Raw genomic sequence first — 22,673 nt, forward strand, 5'->3', positions numbered from 1 at the left:
AAAACTGATGTGCCAGGTCTAACTAAACGATGATGACTTCTTGAGGTTGTTGGTGTGCTTGTTGAAGGTCCAAGAGTTACTTCTTCATCACTGTCACTAATATTATACACAGTGGTTGTAGTATTTATGTTGAACTCCAGCTCCATACTTGCTCGCCTCTCTGATTCTTTTTCCTCGCGGTTCACTTTACGCTGCATCTTATCTGCCAACAATTTATCTTGGCAGCCAAATGTTGCACAGCGATCTGTCTTCATAGATTCCAGGAATGCTAAGTCTTCAGGATTCTTGATGTGAGAACTAGCATCATTGGGCCACAAGGGAAATGTCTCCATAAATTTCATCTCCATTTGATTCACCTTTGTGATGCTTGCTGGAGTTGTTCTTCGGTTGATAGGGATTGATCTAAGCTTGGAATTATCATCTGCAAGTTTGATAAATTTCTCAATAGCCTTGCGTTCAGAGATGATAGGAATATTAGCCTTGCCATAAAATGGTGTCACTTTCTGCAGTACAAGCTTTGCTGATTCCCACCGAGAGCGTCGTTCAAGTTTGCCATCTTCCGTGTGCCACATGAAACAACGTAGTACTTGTAAACAAGTTGGAAGTCTGGTGCCATTGATCTGGGAATCTTGTTCAGTTATGGCACTTCCAAGACCAAACACCTTGGTGGACTCTCTTGTTGCAACAGATGCTTTCTTTACTGTGCCATCCATTGTTTTATCTGAAAGAAAAAGGTAGTATTAGTAACAATAATGTCATTTCATAATTATGTACAACAAATAAATCAATTATCCAATTTTATTAGAGTATAGCCTAATAATTGTTTTAATCATCTTGTCTAGTTAAAAGATCTCTGTAAAGACAAGATGACTACAACATTCAGGATATTCTTTAATTTATATATTATATTTAAAAAATACTCTTCATTTAGCTTTATATCCATATTTTGAAAAAAATCATTATTTGGACTATTTGTATATAAATGAATTGTATCCCTATCCCTATGATGATGATATATTGCTACAGAGCACAATAATACCTTTACAAAGAGTTATTATATGTAGCAATCAGTCAATCCTTTCATTTTTATTTATGGGCCTCAAAACAGCTGCGTGTCAAATTTCCAACTCTGATACCACCGACTCAAAATATGAAATGGTGAGGTGGACCCAGAAGATGATGTCCAAACCTTACCAAATTTTGCATAGCAACTTTATTTTATGATTGGAACAAAATAAAATTTGGGACAGATCAATCCAACATCTTTTAAAAAATAGTTGGGCGTTTGATGCACCCTAATATCCATCTGTGACTGTATGTCTTTGCATCTCACCCCTTCCCCTCTTTCTCCCTCCTCTCCCTTCCTCTTTTCCCACCCTTTCACACCCTCTCGTGCCGTCACTCTCCTCCCCGTCGCTCTCCTCCCCGTCGCTTTCCTCCCCGTCGCTCTCCTCCCCGTCGCTCTCCTCCCCGTCGCTCTCCTCCCCCGTCGCTCTCCTCCCCCGTCGCTCTCCTCCCCCGTCGCTCTCCTCCCCCGTCGCTCTCCTCCCCCGTCGCTCTCCTCCCCCGTCGCTCTCCTCCCCCGTCGCTCTCCTCCCCCGTCGCTCTCCTCCGTCTCCCCTCGCTCTCCTCCGTCTCCCCTCGCTCTCCTCCGTCTCCCCTCGCTCTCCTCCGTCTCCCCTCGCTCTCCTCCGTCTCCCCTCGCTCTCCTCCGTCTCCCCTCGCTCTCCTCCGTCTCCCCTCGCTCTCCTCCGTCTCCCCTCGCTCTCCTCCGTCTCCCCTCGCTCTCCTCCGTCTCCCCTCGCTCTCCTCCGTCTCCCCTCGCTCTCCTCCGTCTCCCCTCGCTCTCCTCCGTCTCCCCTCGCTCTCCTCCGTCTCCCCTCGCTCTCCTCCGTCTCCCCTCGCTCTCCTCCGTCTCCCCTCGCTCTCCTCCGTCTCCCCTCGCTCTCCTCCGTCTCCCCTCGCTCTCCTCCGTCTCCCCTCGCTCTCCTCCGTCTCCCCTCGCTCTCCTCCGTCTCCCCTCGCTCTCCTCCGTCTCCCCTCGCTCTCCTCCGTCTCCCCTCGCTCTCCTCCGTCTCCCCTCGCTCTCCTCCGTCTCCCCTCGCTCTCCTCCGTCTCCCCTCGCTCTCCTCCGTCTCCCCTCGCTCTCCTCCGTCTCCCCTCGCTCTCCTCCGTCTCCCCTCGCTCTCCTCCGTCTCCCCTCGCTCTCCTCCGTCTCCCCTCGCTCGCCTCCATCTCCCCTCACTCTCCTCCATCTCTCCTCACTCTCCTCCCCGTCACTCTCCTCCATCTCCCCTCACTCTCCTCCATCTCCCCCTCGCTCACCTCCATCTCCCCCTCACTCTCCTCCATCTCCCCTCACTCTCCTCCATCTTCCCTCACTCTCCTCCATCTCCCCTCACTCTCCTCCATCTCCCCCTCACTCACCTCCATCTCCTCCTCGCTCACCTCCATCTCCCCCTCGCTCACCTCCATCTCCTCCTCGCTCTCCTCCATCTCCCCCTCGCTCTCCTCCATCTCCCCCTCGCTCTCCTCCATCTCCCCCTCACTCTCCTCACTCTCCTCCATCTCCTCCTCACTCTCCTCCATCTCCCTCTCACTCTCCTCCATCTCCCTCTCACTCTCCTCCATCTCCCTCTCACTCTCCTCCATCTCCCTCTCACTCTCCTCCATCTCCCTCTCACTCTCCTCCATCTTCTTTCTCCTCCCTCTTTCTCGGCCCTTCCTTCCACTCATCCCATCCCACTCTCCTTCTCTCTTACTTATTTCTTTCCTGGGTATCTCTTCTTTCTTCTCCCCCCAAGCCCTGCTATCCTTTTTTTAGTATATCCTTCTTCCCCTCTGACTTAATTCTTGTTTCCTCTCCCTCTGTCTTTGTTCTTCTCTTCTTTTTCATTCTGCCATCCTATTTCGAGGCAGGAATTTGAAAATATGCAAATCTATTTGTTCTCACCAAATGTCTTCAAATGGTTACTTACAAGTAACATTGCAACAATCAAACCATTTCTTTTCTTTTAGGTCTCAATTGTATGTGGTGCATTCCCCAAATATCTTGCTGTTCAAACACACTTTTTGGGAAAATATCCACTTCACTTACTTTTGCCCTCCTCGCGTTTGCATCTTCTTTTCTCTTCTTTCAAATCTACCTGTTCCCCACTTTGTCTTTCTTAGTTCATTCTTCCTGATTACTTTGCGTTTTGTTTGATCAATTGCATCTCGTTATGCTCTGTCACTATTATATAAATAGCGTTTCCTTCCATTAACCCATCAAGTTTCCTCAACCTTCTCCTTGCCATGTTGTATTTGTTAATTAATGGGTCCCACAGTGAGTTTCCCTAGAACATGATACCAAAAACATTGCTTTTACATCAGCAATGCATAACAATTTCACTCATTATGCAAGTTCTTGGATCTGTATGAATACATTTTTTTTTTCTTTCATAATTATGCCCGTTTATTTTCCCCCATATTGATCCCTAAAGTACCCTTAAAAGATGATTCCGTTTCTGAGCAGAACAGCCTGCCCTTTTTCCTGCACTAATTTCCTCCTGGTTCCCTCTCCCTGCTTTGTGTTGTCGCCTTTGTCTTGACCACTGACAATCACGTGTTGTGATGCAGAAAGAGGCTGTGCAAGAGATGGTGCTCCATCTGCCAGGAACTCTTTGTTGGTACCATCATCTCCCATCGGCGCACGTCCGCACACAAGGTCTTTCTTCTGGCCATCTCCGTGCTCTGCCCCATATGTCCCTCACAAATTTCACAACCAAATGCCCCCAACTTTGGATCCTCTTTCGAACTCGAGATGACCCACACGGCTTTGAACCTCAGGATTTGAAATGAATAGCTGTCATCGCTCTTTTAATCCTGCATTTTCAAACAAATGTGTATTTTTATTTTTTACCATAAATCTCCTACCCTTCCTTTTCAAGTACTTTCAGATATATTTAATTTCTCTTGTTCCATTATTTGTGCGACTTCAAGGCAGGTTTTAAAATGCAGTTGGACTCCGCTGTTCGCGATTCCACTATTCATGGTGCGACCTGTTTCTCTATTCGCGGAAAGTGTCCTGTGAATTCGCGGTTTTTCGGGCCACAAAAAAATAATTTTCACAAGCCGCTAGCTCGACACATTTATAAAATGCATCTTTCACCAGCTATGCACAAAGCAGCTGGACATACGCAAAAAATCATCTTTTACGAGGTGTGAGCATGATCTGCTTCTACATTCGTTGCCTTGAGCTTCGCGCTTTCATCGACCTTTGCGGAATATCGTCGACATTCGCGGGATTTGCCTCGCCATTTGTGGGATAATCGCCGACATTCACCTGTTTTGTCTCGCCATTTCCGGGACTTTCGACCTTCACGGATTATCGTCGACATTCTCTGGATTTGCCTCACCATTTGGGGATTTTGCCTCGCCATTCGCGGTTTGTTCCTCTCTATTCGTGGATTTTTGCGACTCGAGAACCAATCCCCCCCTTTTCCATTGAAACAATGCCCCCCCATTCACGGTTTCGCAATTTGTGGCATTTCCCAGGAACGTATCCCCCGTGAATATCAGGGTCCGACTGTATTCGTTTCTTAGAACGTTCAGAAATCACATTGAAATTGTTGTGGTTCAAGGTGATTAATAACATGAAGCATTAAAAACCTGTCTTGAAGTGGTTTTCATTATATGACAAAAGAAATTAAATAGTGTAATTCCCCATAAGTATTTTTGTTATTAACCCCACAAGACAAAAAACCTTTTTTTCCAACAAACAAAACTTTAAATTTTTTAAATACAGTTGCTGCAAATGATCACAATGCAGTTATTAAGTGAATGCAGTTTTACTACCTGCACATGTGCAAAATGGACAAAAGCCACAGTGCCCCAACCTCCCACAACGCACTATGACCTCTCATCCTCGGCCATCCCACTACACATCCGTACAGTCTATTCTTCAATGCAGAAAGTCCCACCTTTACCTAGGCAGAATTCAGCCATCCGCACAGAAAAGCCCAACCCTCTGTGCAGAAAAGGTTCCCGCCCCTCAGTACAGAAATGGAATCCTCCCTGCCCAGTCACCAAAAAGGAATCCCTCCAATCACGTCTCCAAAAATGAGTCACCTCTGGCCCCAATAATAAATCCCCCCCATTACCCCCAGCCCCAAAAAAGGAACCCCCCACTACCTCCAGCACCAAAAAAGGAATCCCCCTGCCTCTGGGCACCAAGGACCCCCCTCACCCTCCAACACAGAAAAGGACTGAGCTCCTCACCTGCCATGGCCCTGTAAAGGACCCCCTTCATGTAAATAAGATGCCCCCTCACTGCCAGACATTCAAATGTTTCTTCAGATTTAAGGTTTAAATGCTGCTCACTCATGGTGATATATTAATTTTTATCCTTCAATGCCCGGTTTATTGAATGTTGGGTGTAAGTATTTGATGAAATCATTGTAAATGGAGATTGTTTTCTTCTTTCATCTGTTAGTATTTCAGATATGGGGTTTTGACTGAGTGGTGTTAAGGGAAAGGGCCATCTATCTTTACATTATTTAAAATCCCACCCTTTTTTCCTCGCACCATTTTGGGATTTTTCCCCAAATTTCCATTTTGCCTTTTTCTTTTCCCATTTTCTTATACTCCTCCCCCTGCCTCCATTCCCTTGACTGAGATGTGTGTTATGCTCAGCAGGCAAAGGATGGAGCCAAACCATTCTGCACTCCTTGCCAACGCCGATTTCGTTCCCCCAGAGCCTTTGTTGAACACAGCAAAACCCCTGAACACAAAGAGCAGCTGAATAAGGTACAACCATGGGTTTGTCCACTTTGCACTTTCTCACCAATTGGAACGACATTGTCAGATTTACTTTACAAATGCTTTGTTGTTCTTGTAAATGGTTCATCTAAATGTTTTCCAATAATTATTTTATGCCTCCGCCCCGAAGATGGCCAGAGGCATTATGTTTTCGGGTTGTCCGGCCATCCGTCTGTACGGGCTAAACCTCGTTTTTCTCAGCAGCCACATGTCCGATTAAGACGAAACATTCAGGGTAGGAGTGACACCCATGCAGAATGTTTTTATCACAATTGTGACGTCTTAGGTCACGTGGTATAGCAGCCATCGTAGAATAAACGCAAATAATTTAAAAAAAAATTCTCGGAAACCGCCAAATGGAAAAATTTTAAATTTGGCACATTGTCAAGTACTGCCAATGGGGAACAAAAGCATGATAATGATGACATCATAGGTGAAGTGGTATACCATCCAAAAATGTTATAATCTAATTCCTTATCCTAAAAATATGAAATTGCATGCAGATGATCTATGACCCATTTGTATTGAAATATTAAATTGATGACATCATAGGTCACATGGTTTTGCAACCATATTGGATTTAACTTAAAACCTTATAAAAACATCTTCTCCCAAACCACCACATCGATTGACTCAAAACATTAGGCCAAGAAAAAAATATTTCCGGGTTCTTGTCAGCGCGCGCATCGATTCTGACCCTGCGCGTCAACAACTTTTTTTTCAAATTTGGTATCGACGTTCGCGCACGGTTCTTCCCTACAAAACTCCGTTTAGTTTGTCCAAATCCAACCAGCCGTTCCAAAGATATGAGTAGTTTTGTGTGCCGTGACGTCATGAATCCAATAGGGAAGTTGCATGTGACGTCATCGTCTTAGTCACGTGACCGCTTGGGTGGCAAAACATTGCTTCTGCCACCATACGTAATGACGGCAATTTGAAACTCGTCTCACATATAAATTGCCCCCTACACGATGGTAAAGAGTTGTTGTGCTGTCGGATGTACAGCCCGATTTCATAAGGGATCGGGCTTGTCATTCTACCGTTTTCCGGACGACACAACGCGCTAAAACGGATTCATGGCTGCCTTGACTGCAGCTCTCAGGTGAGAATATGGCTCATGAGGTTGTTACCTTCGCTCACGAAGCGAAAAGCAGGATTAGGCATTTGGTTACGTACATGTGGAGTGTGTGTGGCGTACGTGTGGCGTACTTGTGTATGTGTGGAGTGTGTGTGGTGTACTTGTGTATGTGTGGAGTGTGTGTGGTGTACGTGTGGTGTACGTGTGGTGTACGTGTGGTGTACGTGTGGTGTACGTGTGGCGTACGTGTGGCGTACGTGTGGCGTACGTGTGGCGTACGTGTGGCGTACGTGTGGCGTACGTGTGGCGTACGTGTGGCGTACTTGTGGCGTACTTGTGGCGTACTTGTGGCGTACTTGTGGCGTACTTGTGGCGTACTTGTGGCGTACTTGTGGCGTACTTGTGGCGTACGTGTGGTGTACGTGTGGTGTACTTGTGTATGTGTGGAGTGCGTGTGGCGTATGTGTGGTGTGTGTGTGGTGTACGTGTGGAGTGTGTGTGTACTGTGGAGTGTGTGTGTACTGTGGATGGTGTGTGGCGTACTTGTGGGTCCACACGGGTCCACAGGCAGATGACAGCCTCAGTTTCTCGCAATACCGCAAAAACGCCTCAACGGGCAAGCTACGGGCATAAACTGACAGGTCCGTCTGATCAAACGACAGCTTTCCCGCCATGTTGTTTATGCCACCCAAGATGGCGACCGGAACCGGTTGCCATGGACGACGCTCACGTGATGCAAGGCCTATATCGGCTGGATATTGTCATTTATTGAAACGAAGACGTTCTTTGTCGGGTTCGTGTGAAGCAACCAGAAGGCCTAGAGAGCTGCGGGTCGTCTCGTTAGTTAGGCCTTGATCCTATCTCGTTTGTCATGAAGTTGTAAGTGTCTGTGATAATCTGGTGGACTGGGAGAAGAGATCGTGGGAGACCATCGGCCTGTTAGACCACTTGCGCATGCGCACTGTTGACGCGATGGACGCATTGGAATGTTTGACGGTACGGCGAGGCGATCTCGAGATCGAAATGGCAGTCTATAATATGCTTGAAGAACTTAATGATTTTCAGAATAAATACATTTTAAAATAACTTAAGCTTGTGTTCATTATTTACAAAAAAGGCCTACAAGTCCCATTGGCTGTCTTTAATTTCTCTCTGGACGGTGCCACGGCAGATGAGGAGGGGACCGCAAGGCATGAGGACACAAAAAACACCTCTATATGTGCAATCCATGCTTTTCAAAAAAACCCAAAAAAAACCGCATCGCCGTATCAATTCTGGAACTTTGGTCTGACCAGAGACCAGCAATATATATTTTTTGGCCTTATGTGTGTCATTGACTAGGCATGGCGATTAAAAGATGATCACAAAAACATCATTGGTCACATGGTGTGGCAGCTATATTGGATTGAAGGAAAATATTAAATAATTATATCTCTGAAACCACTTACCGTATAGATGCAAAATTTTACAAATATCATCGAGCACCACGGTTGCATATAGTTTGAAAAAAATGGCGCCATAGGTCATGTGGTTTGGCAGCCATCTTGGATAGAAAAACGAACCTTATCCGATCAACACTAAACTTCACAAACATGATCCCCTACCCATACATCTGCAGTGTGTGCATTTTTAATGTCATGTGGTGTGGCAGCCATATTAGCTTGAAATCCGATATTTTAAATATTCCCTTCTGTGAAACAGCTTCACCGATTGATGTGAAACCTGTCAAGGCTGGTGAAAATGTGATACTTCAAAACAGCTGAAGGGATTTAAATCAAACTTGTTCATATTTAGGACAGTGAAAGAGGGCATCTACCCGTTGTGGGACTATACGGAGGCATATTGGCGACAGTCGCATTGATCTAGTTTCATTTCATATCTCGTAGCGGTTTGTCATATGTGGGATGCATCCGATTAAATTGCATGTGTATGCTCGTGTGCTTGTATGTATGTGTGTATGTATGTATGTGTGTATGTATGTACACCACTGTGCAAAGGTCTTCAACACATTCAGTGGTTGTATTATATATTAGGTGCCGCAGGCTTGTCCGAGAAAACTGTCTGGGGCTAAACAACAACAACAACCACCAAGTAAATTGATGATTACCTTTCCAACAGTAGATAATCGGGTGAAGGTACACGGCAGGGGTTGGCGTTCAAACCACAAACAAACGTTTTTGGGAGCGAAATACGTTGCCAGTGAAAGAAAATGTCGTAGTGTGCGGACATACATAGAAACACTGTTGGGACCCGTATCAATAACAGTCGCTACATGTACGGCGATCTCACGCACTAGCACTGATTTATTGATAAACAATTAATATTAATAGAGATGCATAATAAAAGAATACTGTATTTTTTTTTTTTATACATCATCAAGGCTCGTGCAAGAGCAAGAACACAGAACAGACAATGACGTTCATGGGAGCAACAAAAGTCGACACAAAAAGTAGAATCCGAATCCAAAAAGATCGCGACTTGTGTCCTTGGCTGGTAATAAAATCAAACCAAAATACGGTGTAAGATAAAAACAACAACAATTAATCAGATATATCAGCCTTTAATAGAAGTCCTAGTCCTAGAAGAAGAAGTCCTAGAAGCATCTAACACACGTCAAGCATAAAGCAGCTGTACGTGTGCAAAAACCATCTCCTGCCACCATCCCCACAAACAATGGTCGCACCACCCACCCATCCTCCGTCTACCCACAATTCCTGCACGACTACTTATGTGCAGCGTGTCCTCGGTTTAAGTATTTCTTCTTGTCATGCTGGCTTGACCTGTGATTCCTCGTGCTCATGAACCTTTGCGCACATCTTTTGATCATGGGTTCTAAGCATAAGAGTACTGCAGGAGATCTGTCTGCTCCTAAGAAGCAGAAAAAAGTGATAAGCTTGAGCCAGAAAGTAGAGCTGCTTGACCGACTCTCAAGAGGTGAGAGTGTGGCCTCTGTGGGCAGGCTCCATGGCGTGAACGAGTCGATTGTGTGCTATATAAAGAACAAGTACAAAAAGTTTTAATTAAAACAAAAGCCGCGTCGATGTTACACAATGCCTAGATGCAGCTGTGCCTATAACGTCGATGTTATAGGCACAGGACATTCCTATTGATTCGATTACTTGATGTTATTTTTGTGCAAAGTGAAAATATATCTCGGCAATTTCCCGTGTGTGGCGACGAATTTTTAATATATCTCGGCATTTTCCCATCTGTTATTTCAGGCGGTGTATGACTGACCATGCCGCGATAAAAAAAAAAAAATCTCGGCAATTTCCCGTGTGTGGCGACACGTGAACGAAGCTATGCTCCTCTCTCCACATTATTGTGACGACGTATAAATTAAATATTTCATCGTGACGATTGTCATCAAATGGACGAATTTTTAATATATCTCGGCATTTTCCCGTCTGTTATTTCGGGCGGTGTATGACTGACCATGATTTAAACAAAATATATATATCTCGGCATTTTCCCGTCTCTTATTTCGGGCGGTGTATGACACCATGCCGCGATTTTAAAAAAAAAAATCTCAATGGACTTGAAGTTACAGGCCTTTGAGAATTCATTTCGTTCTATAAAGGGCAACTTTCATCGGATTTTCTTCCCGTTTTTTTTCAACCGAGGCTAAAACTATGTTAGCGACTGAAAAATGAAATGATATATCGAATTTGATTTGAAAGAAAACTGTGTGAGAGAGGAAGACACCACGGGCCTACAAAACAGGTCTCAAAGCTATGCGAGTTAATAAAATGGTGGATATTTGTTTATATGAAGCCTCCCACAATGGGTGGAGCTATGGTTCCCAGAATGGGTGGAGCTTTGAGGTTTTGTCTTCTCTGCAAGAACAACAAGAACAAGAAAGAAGAAGAAGAAGAACAACAGCAGAGGGCACTCTATGACCAGCGGCTTGCGACGCGGCTAAAAATGAGAAGGTGATTCAGGACAGTGTCGTGGTGAGTGCAGTACCCAGCACCAATGCGGTTATCCAGGTTAGAGACGTTCACATCGAAGCTGCGGAGAAGGCATTAAATGTGTGGATAGAGGACAACGCCCAGAGGACAATTACTTTAAGTGGACCTCTGATTCATGAAAAGGCAAAGCGAATGAATGATCATCTGGCTGGTGCGGGTGATGCGGTAAACATGAGTAATTTGGGTACAAGGGCCACCAGTCGCTTCCAAGGCAGCAGGGGATGGTTTGAGCGCATTCAGAAGAGGTACGGTCTCTGCAAGGTAAAGCTCACAGGTGAGCGTGCCACAGCAGCTCAAAGTTTCCCTGCTCAACTTGCGCAGCTTATTGAGGAGAAGAGATATGTATTGGACGAGGTCTTCATTGTAGTTACCCTGCGCTCACGAAGCGAAAAGCGGGGTTAAGCATTCAGGTACGTATGTGTGCCGTGTGTTGTACGTGTCTGCATTTTATAATTCATTTTCTCGGCAACCGTTGGTCCGATTGACATGAATTTTTCGCCATAGGAGTGCCTCGCCTCCTCTTGTAGAATATTTTAATAATTATTATGACGCCATAAATCACGTGGTGCAGACGCCATCTTGCAAAAACTTCACACCTCTATATCTCTGCAACCACTCCATATAACTTCCGTTTCCGGTCCCTGGAGCAAGGAAGCGTCTTCGACCTCTGCACGGCAGCAAAGTTATAGTATATTTTCCATTCGTGTCTTCGTCAATTTCTACTCGTTTTTTTATTGTGCATGTGTTGCAGTGTGTTTTCCAGTTGGTGTTGATTTGCAATTCTTGCAAACTTTTGTATAATTTAATCGTTTTCTGTCCCACCGCGTGCACGGCCTGGTTTCTCTCGGCTTCCCTACCCCCATAGGTGTTCTGTGAATTTAAGTTCTTTCCTTCGCTGTATTGCTTATTTCTTAGATTTTCTCTTCTCCCCCTAACTTCCCCGAACATCGACCACTTGTCTAACGTTTTAAATCTCTTCAAAGTCTCTTCACGTCTCTTCTCGTCACGTCACGTCACGTCTCTTCAAAGCTGTCCATGCGCGCACGCTTTCGAAGTTAAGTAACTTTTCACAATTGTGTTTTTGTCGAAACTGTATCTTTCTTTCGGTGTGTGTAACTATTGGTGTGTCTTTAATAGTATTCTTGGTGTTGGTTTTTCATACCTGTGTACAGAATCGTCGGTTAGTTCGTGTCGCGTATTCTGGGGCCTAGTGTAGTACTAGTAGGCTACCGTGTCTGACCTTGGCTTGAGGCTTTGTTTCTGTCTCAGCGGTTCTTCGATTGCGCTCGCAATTACTTTCGGTCTCTATTTTTCACGTTTCACGTTCAGTCTCTGTCTCTGCTTTCATCTCAACTCAAAAAAAAAAAAAAAAAAAAAAATCCCCTTCTCTGTTCTTATCCGTTGTTCGTTCTTATTTGTTCGTTCGTTCTTCGACCACGTTGTTCGTGATCACGTGTTCACGTCGTTAAAAAATGTTTCAACTGTCCCCTGAAGAACTGTATTCTATCATATACTATAACATCTTTTTCTTCTTCTTCTATAAAAGGATGCTTTCGACTTGCTCACCAAATCTATTCATTCCAAAATTTTTTTCCATCTCTTACAGTTACAGTGCCTCTTTCATACATTCCCTAAACTCTCCAGAACTCCACCCATCCTTCAGCGTCCTCAAACGTATTTTTGACTCGAAGGTCTCAAGAAACTCATTTTGCAATAAATGTTCGTTTCCCATTAATCGTACATTTTTCAAAATCCAATCTCACCCCTCCCCTCCAAATCTTCCCCATCACCCCTTCCCTCCAAAACTTCCCCATCACCCCTTCCCTCAAAAACTTCCCCATCACCCCTCCCCTTCAATACTTGCCCATCACCCCTCCCCTCCAAATCCACCCCCTTGCCCCTCCCCTCCAAATCTTCCCCATCACCCATCTCTTTCAAATATTCCCGCTTGCCCCTCCCCTCCAAATCTTCCCCATCACCCATCCCTTTCAAATCTTCCCCCTTGCCCCTCCCCTCCAAATTTTCCCCATCACCCCTCCCCTCCAAATCTTCCCCATCACCCATCCCTTTCAAATCTTCCCCCTTGCCCCTCCCCTCCAAAACTTCCCCATCACCCCTCCCCTCTAAATCTACCCCCTTGCCCCTCCCCTCCAAATCATCCCCATCACCCATCTCTTTCAAATCTTCCCCCTTGCCCCTCCCCTCCAAATCTTCCCCATCACCCATCCCTTTCAGATCTCCCCCTTTGCCCCTTCCCTCCTAAACTCCCCCCACACCCCTCCCCTCTGAGACTCTCCCTCACTCCTCCCCTCCTAGACTCCCCTCTCACCCCACCTCCTCAAAGCGTCCTCCCCGCTTCTTCCCCCATCCAACTTTCACCTTCATCTCCCTCAACCTTCTGCCTGACTCTTCCCCCTCCTCAAATAACACCTCACTGCGCCTCACCCAATCACCATCAAACCTTTTGTCCGCCCCATTCTTCCCTTTCTCCAAGCTATTCTGAAATCTCTGACACACCTTCAACAGCTCTCCCTACCTCTTCCTCCTCTTCCACATCTTACCCTACCGCTCCCCCCCCCCTGTTCTGTATCCGATGCTCCCCCTTCCTCTTCTTTAACAGTATGGACCTCAAACATCCAGGGCCTTCGCTCAAACTTGACTGATCCCTCCATACAGGTTGCTTCTGACAAACCAGACGTGATCTGCTTAACAGAAACTTTCCTCCTTCATGATGTATCTGATTCCTTGGTATCTCCCCCAGGTTACTCCCTCCTCCGGTATGATAGACCTGAGCCTCGTCCTGGAGGGGTGGGGTTGCTATCTTTATAAAAAACTCCTCCTCACTCACCCTGCACTGCCCTCTCTCCACCTCACCCCCAGGAATACCTTTGGCTACAGCTTCCCCTTCGCTCCCACCTTTTGTTCATATGTGTGTTGTACCGTCCACCAAACAGTGATGACTCCATCTTCATCTCGCTGTCTGATAATATGGACCAACTTCTATCTACCCATCCCAACTCTCTCTTCCTCATATGTGGTGATTTCAATTGTCACCATGCCAGTTGGCTGGGTGTGGGTACCTCTCTCACCAGCCATGGCTCTTCAGCAAAGGACTTCTGTGACTCACTGGGACTGACACAATCTGTCAATTTCCCGACCAGGGTCTCAGTCAACGGAGCATCTTCTCTTCTGGACTTGGTTATGACTAACTTCCCTGAAAATGTCTGCTGCTCTTCTTCTGCTCCAATCGGCTCATCTGATCATCTGCTTGTTAAAGTGGACATCTCTCTGACCATTCTCAGAGAGCCTCCTCAGCGTCGACGAGTCTGGCATTTCACTCAGGCCAACTGGCACGGTCTTCAAGCAGCCATCAATCATCTGGACTGGTCTCCCATCTCTACCACCTCTGACATCAAGTCATCCTGGGAATTCTTCCAAAGTAAATTGCTCTCTCTCATGCACAGATTTATCCCATCTCGTCTTCAGTTGTCATACCCTTCCTCCCGTCCATGGTACACGGAATCTTGTGGTGAGGCTATTGCCCAGAAACAACTTGCTTTCGTCTCCTGGAAAGCAAATCCAATGGAAGGAAATTTCATTTCCTTTCACAAAGCCCGAAACAAGTGTGTGTCCACTCTCAGGAGAGCCAGGAAACAATATCTCTCAGTTCTCAGGACAGAACTCTCTTGTCTGTCTCCCTCTTCCAAATCCTGGTTATGTCTGGTCAAATCTGTTTCTGGTGTTTGTTCCCCCTCCATCCCCTCCCTCACCTCAAACGGCCACACGGCTGACTCCGCACGTGAAAAAGCTGAATGCCTCAACTCTGTGTTTGCCTCTAAATCTTGTGTCCCAAACCCATCTCTCTCTACCCACCGTACCCAGTCGTACCCAGTTGCTCCTGGACTCTGTGTCCTTTCCTCCTGACAAGGTGGAAAAGTTTCTGTCAACCCTCGACTCTGATTCTGCAACTGGACCTGACGGCATCAGCCCACGGGTCCTAAAATCATGTTCTTCCGCTCTTTCACTCCCTCTCTCTGTTCTCTTCACCCTCTCTTTTGTTCAAGGTCATCTGCCATCTGCTTGGAAATCTGCCAACATCACCGCTTTGCACAAAAAGGTGCAAAAACAGATCCCAGCAACTACAGACCAATCAGCCTTCTCCCAATTATCAGCAAAGCCATGGAATCCATCATTGCTTCAGATATGAAATCTTTCCTCTTCTCCAATGGCTTGATCTCTGATCATCAATTTTGTTTCAGACCTGGTCACTCTACTCTGGACATGCTGCTGCTGCTTTCTAAACAATGGATGGAGGTCCTCAATGCCAAACAGGAAATTAGAGCTGTCTCCCTTGACATATCACGTGCCTTTGATACTGTCTGGCACCCCGCTCTGCTCACCAAACTCTCCTCTTTTGGTATCCATGGAAATCTCCACGCATGGCTGGCGGACTTCCTCTCGTCGTAGTCGACGTGTGGCCCTGAATGGGTTTCTCTCATCTCCTCTTCCTGTTCAGGCTGGAGTTCCCCAAGGCAGTGTTCTGGGCCCTGTGCTTTTTCTGGTCTTCATCAATGATCTCTCTGACTCTCTTGAAAATCCTCTCTATCTCTTTGCTGATGACTCTACTCTCTGTCGCTCCATTCTTCATCCCTCAGATCGGCAGTCTGCAGCCTCCTCACTCTCTGCAGACCTGGACAAAATCACAGACTGGGCAAACAAGTGGAACATGTCTTTCAATCCTGACAAATCTCACACTCTTACGATGTCTCTCCGAAAAGACCGACTGGACAACCCTCCCATCCACTTTCTGAATAATCCTCTCTGAGAAGTTCTGTCACTCAAGCTTTTGGGTCTCACTATCTGCCATGATCTCTCCTGGGAAAACCACATTTCAAATCTGGCCTCCAAAGCCAGTCGCCGACTGGGCATCCTCCGTCGTGCGAAGTTCTTCCTTGGCACACCTGAGCTCCTCACCACATACAAGGCTTTCATCCGCAGCTCAATGGAATACTGCTCTCCCCTCTGGGCTGGTGCTCCTGCCTCACACCTAGCTCGTCTTCACGCTGTTGAAACCAAAGCATTCAGAATCATTGGAATCTCCCGCGATGAAGCGAACTCCAAGGGCCTCACTCACTCACTCACCGCAGGCAGGTTGGTGGTCTTTCCGTCTTCTACCGACTCCTCTCTGGCCTTGCCCCCCCAGCTCTCTCTGGGCTCTGTCCCGCAAATATTCCTACAGGTCGCACAAGATCTGCCTGCAACCCTCTTATGGTTAAACTGCCAAAATCAAGACTCTCTGCTCACCTGCACTCCTTCATTCCTCTTTTCTCCCGCCTCTGGAACAAACTCCCTCACTCTCTTCAATCCCACTCCACCCTCCAGGTCTTTAAAACAGCTGTTCACAACCATCTCTTATCTTCCCCCATCCAAAACCTTGATCTTTTCTACCCCTGCTAATTTCACCCCAATTCCACTTTTTTGAAATACCAACTTCTGTCCTGGAAGTCCTTGGTGTCCTTGTGTTTTATACTTCTCCCACCCCCCCCCTTCCCACGCCTCATCCCCCCAAGCCCTCTCCCTCTCACACATCTCCCTGCTCTCAAATGTTGTGTGCTCTCAAGTGTTTGTGTGCTTCCCCTTCTCTTGTCTTCCGCTCCCTCTTTTCATATATTTTGTTTGTCTGGTTGATTTGTTTGTGAAGTAAATGTCAGCTCTTTCACGAGCCTCGATTCAGTATACCAAAAAAAAAAAAGGGGAAAAAATTGAGACCTGGCTCATTGTCAAGTACTCCCCATGGGGAATAAGATATGTTAATGATGATGTCATCGGTGCCTTTGTTATGACGTCATAATTCGACAAGTACAACACTCATCCGATCATTATTAAAAAATTTTCAGCAACTGTTGGTCTGATGGACACGAAATTTTCACCATTATGGTCATGTGGTAAAGGCGCCATCTTGGAAAACCTGAAAAATGTTGCACCTATATATCTCCAAAACCGCTGCATGGAAAAAATTGAAGCGTCGCTCATTGTAAAGAACTCCCTATGGGGTATAGGTGTTAACGATGACGTCATTGGTGCCATAATGATGACGTCATAATCCGACAGGGACAACATGAACACTTAGTCTGATCAGTTTGAAATGTATTGAGTGTGATCTATGCAACAATTATATTAGAGAATATAAATTTTTGATGTCATTGGTCACGTGGTCTGGCAGCTATATTGGATCAAAGAAAAAAAAGAAGTTCAAAAACAGAAGAGTTGGCTCGCAACAAGTTGACTGCGCAGGGTAAGTATTATATGAATACTATCTAGTAGATGAGACCAACGTGTTCTGGAAGAAAATGCCCACGAGGACTTTCATCTCGAAGCAAGGAGGACAGCATCGGGCTTCAAGGTTGCTAAGGACCGGACTGGGTGTCTTTTCTCCTCTTTGCCAACGCCAAAGGGGAGGGTATAATGAAGCCAATGATGCTGTATCATTCCCTAAATCCGCGTGCTCACAAGGGCAAAACCAATCCAACTTTGCCCGTATTTTGGAGGGGCACCGCACCCGCCAGGGGGCGCGGCACCGCACCTGCCAGGGGGCGCGGCACTGCACCCGCCAGGGGGCGCGGCTCCGAACTCTCCTACCTCCCCTTGAACCTCGCCGATCGCCTTTCCCGCCACAGCGCGGCACCAACCATACAGGGCGGGGGCCGGCACGAATCGTGCACGTCGGTCCTTGTGAAACCGCCGCGGCATTGATCCCCGCCGGTCCCCGCAGCACACAACTCACCAAGGGCTCACGTCGGCTATCCGTCACGCTAAACGCTACCCCGGTCTGTGTCGATGCTTGAGCCGTGTTCTCACCACACGCGACCCACTCCACACTCGCACACCGAGGCGTCCCAGCGCCTCCCATACACTCCCTGCATTTTGTTACAGCACGCTCTTTCCACACACGGTCCGGTGTGCATTCTCTCTCGCACTCTGTACTCGCACCTGCACACTGAGGCGCACTCACACCCCTCACACACTTCATTACACACCTTTCCTCCACACACTCCTTTACCGCACACTTTTCTGTTACACACTCCGTAACACAATCGGCCACCGCACACCCTCGTGCACACCCTGGCGCACACTCTTCCGTTACGTACTCCGTAACGTCCATGGGTGTGCACTCTTGGTACACACCCAATAACATGCTCTGGTGTGCACTCCTCTGTTACACACTCCGTAACACACTCTTCTCCGACGCACTCTTCCCGCACACATTCCAGTGTGCATTCTCTCTCCTCGGCCATCGCACACTCTGTAACACACTCTCCTGTTACACACTCGTGCTCCGGTGCACACTTCTCTCTCACACGCGCACCATTCGCTCTCGTACACCGCACCATGGACCTTCCACGACCGCCCGGGATTCGTCTCGATCCCAAGTGCGCCAAAAACCTTTTCCCGCCAAACACTTTCGTGCCATACACACACCTACTCACCTTGGGGACCTTCTTCTCCGGCAACAGCACCTGCAAACTTTTATTGGGGTTAGCAAGCACGTCATCACGGTGCAAATGCAGACTTTGTGCAAATCCCATTTCTTCCCTCTGTGCTATATCCTCTATTTCTGCCGTCTCTTCAGCCCCAATCATTTCTTCTTCAATTTGAATTATTTCTTTTTCTAGCGCGACGACCGCCGGCGCGCATAAAATTTTCTTTTCCAATTCGGCGACCGTCGGCTCTTTTACACCCCGCTTCGCGATTTCTATTCCCTTGGTCAACTTGGCTGCGCTCTGCTCTACCTCGCTCTCCTCGCGTTCCTCGCACCGCGTCACCCCGTTGCGTCCCAATGCGACCTCCTCGCTCAGCTTGCGCCCTATGTCCTTCCCCATTTCTTTTATTTCTTTCTTTGACGCCACCCTTACCGGTGTGTACCCCGGTTTAGAATAGGTACCCTGGTTTAGAAATAGTGTACCCCAGTTTAGAAATGGAGGAAAAGTGTGTAATGAAATGTGTGAGGGGTGTGAGTGCGCCTCGGTGTGCTAGAGTATCCCTGCGTGTCGTAAGAGGCGACTAAAGGGGTTGGCGTCAGGAAGGGCATCCGGCCATAAAAACATTGCCTCAAAAAGAGAACCATGACAATTACGACTACATATGAGCAGGGTACAGCCCGAAGTACCCCGTGGGGGACCCCACTCCCTCTCGTCAAAACTCAAGGTGGGGAACCCGATCGAAGCAAGGGTGGAAATCATTCCATTTATGACGACGAAACGTCTGATGCCCGACGTGGATATCGGTTTCTGAGGTTTGGGACATGGAATGTAGGGACAGTGACAGGGAGATCAGGAGAAGTGGTGGAAGTATTGGTCAGAAGAAGAGTGGACATATGTTGTGTGCAGGAGACGAGATGGAAGGGAAGTGGTGTGAGAATGGTGAAGGGTAGGCAGGGACAGAAATACAAGTTTGTGTGGCAAGGGTGCCTGGAGGGCGTGAATGGTGTTGGTGTCCTGTTTTCTGAGGAGTTTGTAGACAGTGTGGTGAGTGTGACTAGAGTGAGTGAAAGGTTGATGATGGTGAAAATGATGATTGGAAAGCTCTTGGTGAACATCATCTCGGGATATGTTCCGCAGGTTGGTCGGAGCGATGAAGAGAAGGACAAGTTCTGGTGTGCTATAGAGAAGCTGATGGAAAACGTGAAAGATGAGGAAGTTGTTGTGGTAGGAGGAGATCTAAATGGACATGTGGGAAGGAGTATGGACGGTTTTGAGGGAGTTCATGGGGGGTTTTTTATTTTTTTTATTTTTTATTTTTTGTATGTATACTGAATCGAGGCTCGTGAAAGAGCTAAAATTACGGATTACGGATATGGTGTGAGAAATGGAGAAGGTGAATACTCCTGGCTCTGGGGGGTTGCTTGTGTACATCTCTCTTCTACGGCCAAACTTTTGATTTTCCTGTTCTATATGTTGAGACCCTTGGAAAAAATCTGGGTAACACTCCCAGATCAAGTACGTTTTTTCTGCACACCCCAATACGTGATTATGACTTGAGGCCAATTAGCCGAAATAGCAAAATTCAGTTTTCATGGAATAATTCAAGAGTAGGCAGCTTTAGATTCAAATGTAACATTTATTTATCATGTTTAGACATAACTAACACATTTTTAGCATGGTTCAATACTATAAACTGTCTTTTTTAGAAAAAAAACCCGTCATTTAGCTTTTTTTTCTCCAAAAATCACTTTCAGTTTGAAAGGCGCTCAAAATCCGATCACCTCTCATACACCCAATTATGTAGATAAAAAAACAAACAAAAAAAAACAACAAAAAACAAAAAACAAAAAAAAAACCACCTTTAGAGGCCATTTTTCCCCGCAAGCGGGGGTTGGCCTTTTTCGGGAACTGTGGTTGTTGTTGTTTTTCGGTCCCCTTTTTGAAGCAATGTTTTACGGCCGGATGCCCTTCCTGACGCCAACCCTTTTTGCCGCCTTTAACGACAAACAGGGAATTACCAGTGAACTGGTACTCAATTTGCCGACCTCGGAAGGATGACAGGCTGAGTCAACCCCCCTGGCGTTAATTCAGCGATTGACCGGGATTCGAACCCAGGATCCTAGGATCCTTAGCCGGCACCCTAGCCACTAGCCCAACACCAGGGACACCCAACACCCAATTATGTAGATAAAGCAACCAAAATTTGTCAGAAGCTTCCTTATGAAGCCCTTTAATAGGGATAAACATGGGTTTCTTTGTGGCTTATCAGTCTTTCACATTTTATATTTTCAGCATATGGTTTAATTCATTTTAATATTCAGTTTAATATTTAGTTTAATTCAGTTTAATATTAAAATGCCAGGTACTGTCCGACTTTCACAAGCCTGCACGCCATGCTGACATCCCAGCAACTTACAAAGTGGCCGAACTGCCTTACACTTCCTCCGAAGCCGATGCAGCAAAACTGAAGGATATTTCTTGGTCCCTCGCACACTTGAACGTCATGCATGATGAAGTGTCCATCTACCCCGAGTCACAAACAATGCCATCTTGGAGTGCTAGCAACTCTGTTTGGACGGAGGAGGCCATCCCATTAAAGAATCTTGCATTTGTGCCTGTTCTGCCGCATCCAGTTACAGAGTACGCGACAGTTTATACGGCTATGAAGAACTTTATGGACATTGGTTCTCAGCTGACTCAAAATGAGATACCAATGTATTGTGATGAAGGTGTTTATTGCATTGTCCGTGATATACAACTGCTGAGACCAGAGGAATTCAGGACCCTGGTTCCATGCCTGGGAACGTTTCACTTAGTGAAAACTGTTTTGAAATGTATTGGCAAACTCCTGGATGGAAGTGGCGCGGACATCACATGGTTGCAGGCTGGTGTTTTTGGTCCAACTGTCATCGAGAATTCTGTTCTACATGGAGGTCACTACAGCCACTGTCTTGAGGGTATGCAGCTCCTTGCTGAAGCCTTTGAACGCCTCCAGTACAAAGAATTCTTCTCCGAGAAAGGCATCGACCAATATACACATGAGCTTGCCATCCTGACGAACCTCCAGTCTAGTGTCAAGGAGAAATGCATCACAGATAGTCAGAAGTATATGGTTCAGTTTGCTGATGCATCAAAAACGTTGGTCGAAGATTTGAACAGATTCATCCAAACACGGTCTGATACCAATGAAAACTTCAAGTTCTGGACTCAGTTCTTGCAAATGATGGATATTGTCCATGATCTGTTGAGAGCTGATCGTGAAGGGATTTGGGAACTGCATCTTGACGCTGTCCAGCGTGCATTGAACCTGTTTGCGGCATTCGATTCGACCAACTACTTGCGATGGTGTTCTCTCTACCTTGAAGACATGCGACGTCTACCTGAGACTGCACCATCAGTTCATGAACAATTTGCCAAAGGCAATTTTTCAATCAGAGAGATACCCGGCCGATTCACCGCTGTTGGAGGAGACCAGAAATTAGAGCAAAGCATTAACCTTTCATCTAAGTGCAGCGATGGAGTCATTGGACATGCAAAGCAAAAACAGTATGTCGCCCAGTGGGACCTAATATACCATGAAATGATGGCAGTGAAGAACCTACATCGGCAATACAGTGATGTGATTGACAGGACACATGAGACTTACAGCCACCACGAATCATCTCAAGCCACAACGAACCGCAAAGAAGGACATATTCAGGAGATGATGAGATTCATTGAAGAGAAGGGGTCCCCTCTGTCTCTAGACGCTTCCAAAACACTACAAAACTTTGTGACAAAAGAGGTTATGTCCGATGATATAAAAACTGACATGCTCAATGCCTTTTCAAAAGGAAAAGAGAAGTACCTGAAATTCAGAAAGGAAAGGTTTGTCACCAAGACTGAACGAATAAGCAGTACCATTCACCGCACAAACTTGAAGACGATGAAAACTCTTCGAAAGAAGCCACAGAAGACTACCAAGACGACAGTGAAGGAGATGAACATCGCTGAGAGAAACATAGAAATAGCTCGGGAGCGTGGCCTCACCACTGATGATCTCTTAAAGTACGATGTTGTTCCCTCCCCAGTGTTGTTTGATGATGCAGGAATGATGACTAAACCAGCAAAGAGCCAGCTACTGAAGGAGTTGGAGACGCACCTAAAACCGGAAGAATTTACATATAGTCATCGGAAAGACGCATCATTTGTAGTTGACATCATGGCCACAATCCGAAAGGTTAATGTTACGAAACTCTCCAAATTCAATGACCTTCTATCAAATTTCATGTCATTTTCGGCCATATATCATCGGTTTGGGCGGACTGACTATGTCTTTGACATGTATTCTGATGACCCATCAGT

At 46.4% G+C, this 22,673-nt stretch overlaps 2 protein-coding genes across 5 annotated transcripts in view; both read left to right on the plus strand.

Annotated features, from left to right (window-relative positions):
• Window positions 1-22,673, plus strand: part of LOC137438582 (uncharacterized) — a gene marked incomplete at its 5' end in the record, with an annotated part of 80,565 nt that overhangs the window by 38,629 nt on the left and 19,263 nt on the right. Inside the window, 3 exon segments of one of the 4 annotated variants that reach the window (XM_078769039.1) lie at window positions 3,619-3,706; window positions 5,674-5,787; window positions 19,467-19,553. In XM_078769039.1, coding sequence (XP_078625165.1) covers window positions 3,619-3,706; window positions 5,674-5,787; window positions 19,467-19,553 — 289 coding nt within the window. 4 annotated transcript variants of the gene reach the window in all.
• Window positions 1,176-3,071, plus strand: LOC144889127 (uncharacterized). The gene has a single exon (XM_078769043.1). It carries the CDS (start codon window positions 1,317-1,319, stop codon window positions 2,925-2,927), a length of 1,611 nt encoding a protein of 536 aa, XP_078625169.1. The 5' UTR covers window positions 1,176-1,316; the 3' UTR covers window positions 2,928-3,071.

The sequence above is a fragment of the Myxine glutinosa genome, unplaced genomic scaffold (genome assembly GCF_964187855.1).
Source record: "Myxine glutinosa unplaced genomic scaffold, kmMyxGlut1.1 SCAFFOLD_993, whole genome shotgun sequence".
Classification (NCBI taxonomy): Eukaryota; Metazoa; Chordata; class Myxini; order Myxiniformes; family Myxinidae; genus Myxine; species Myxine glutinosa.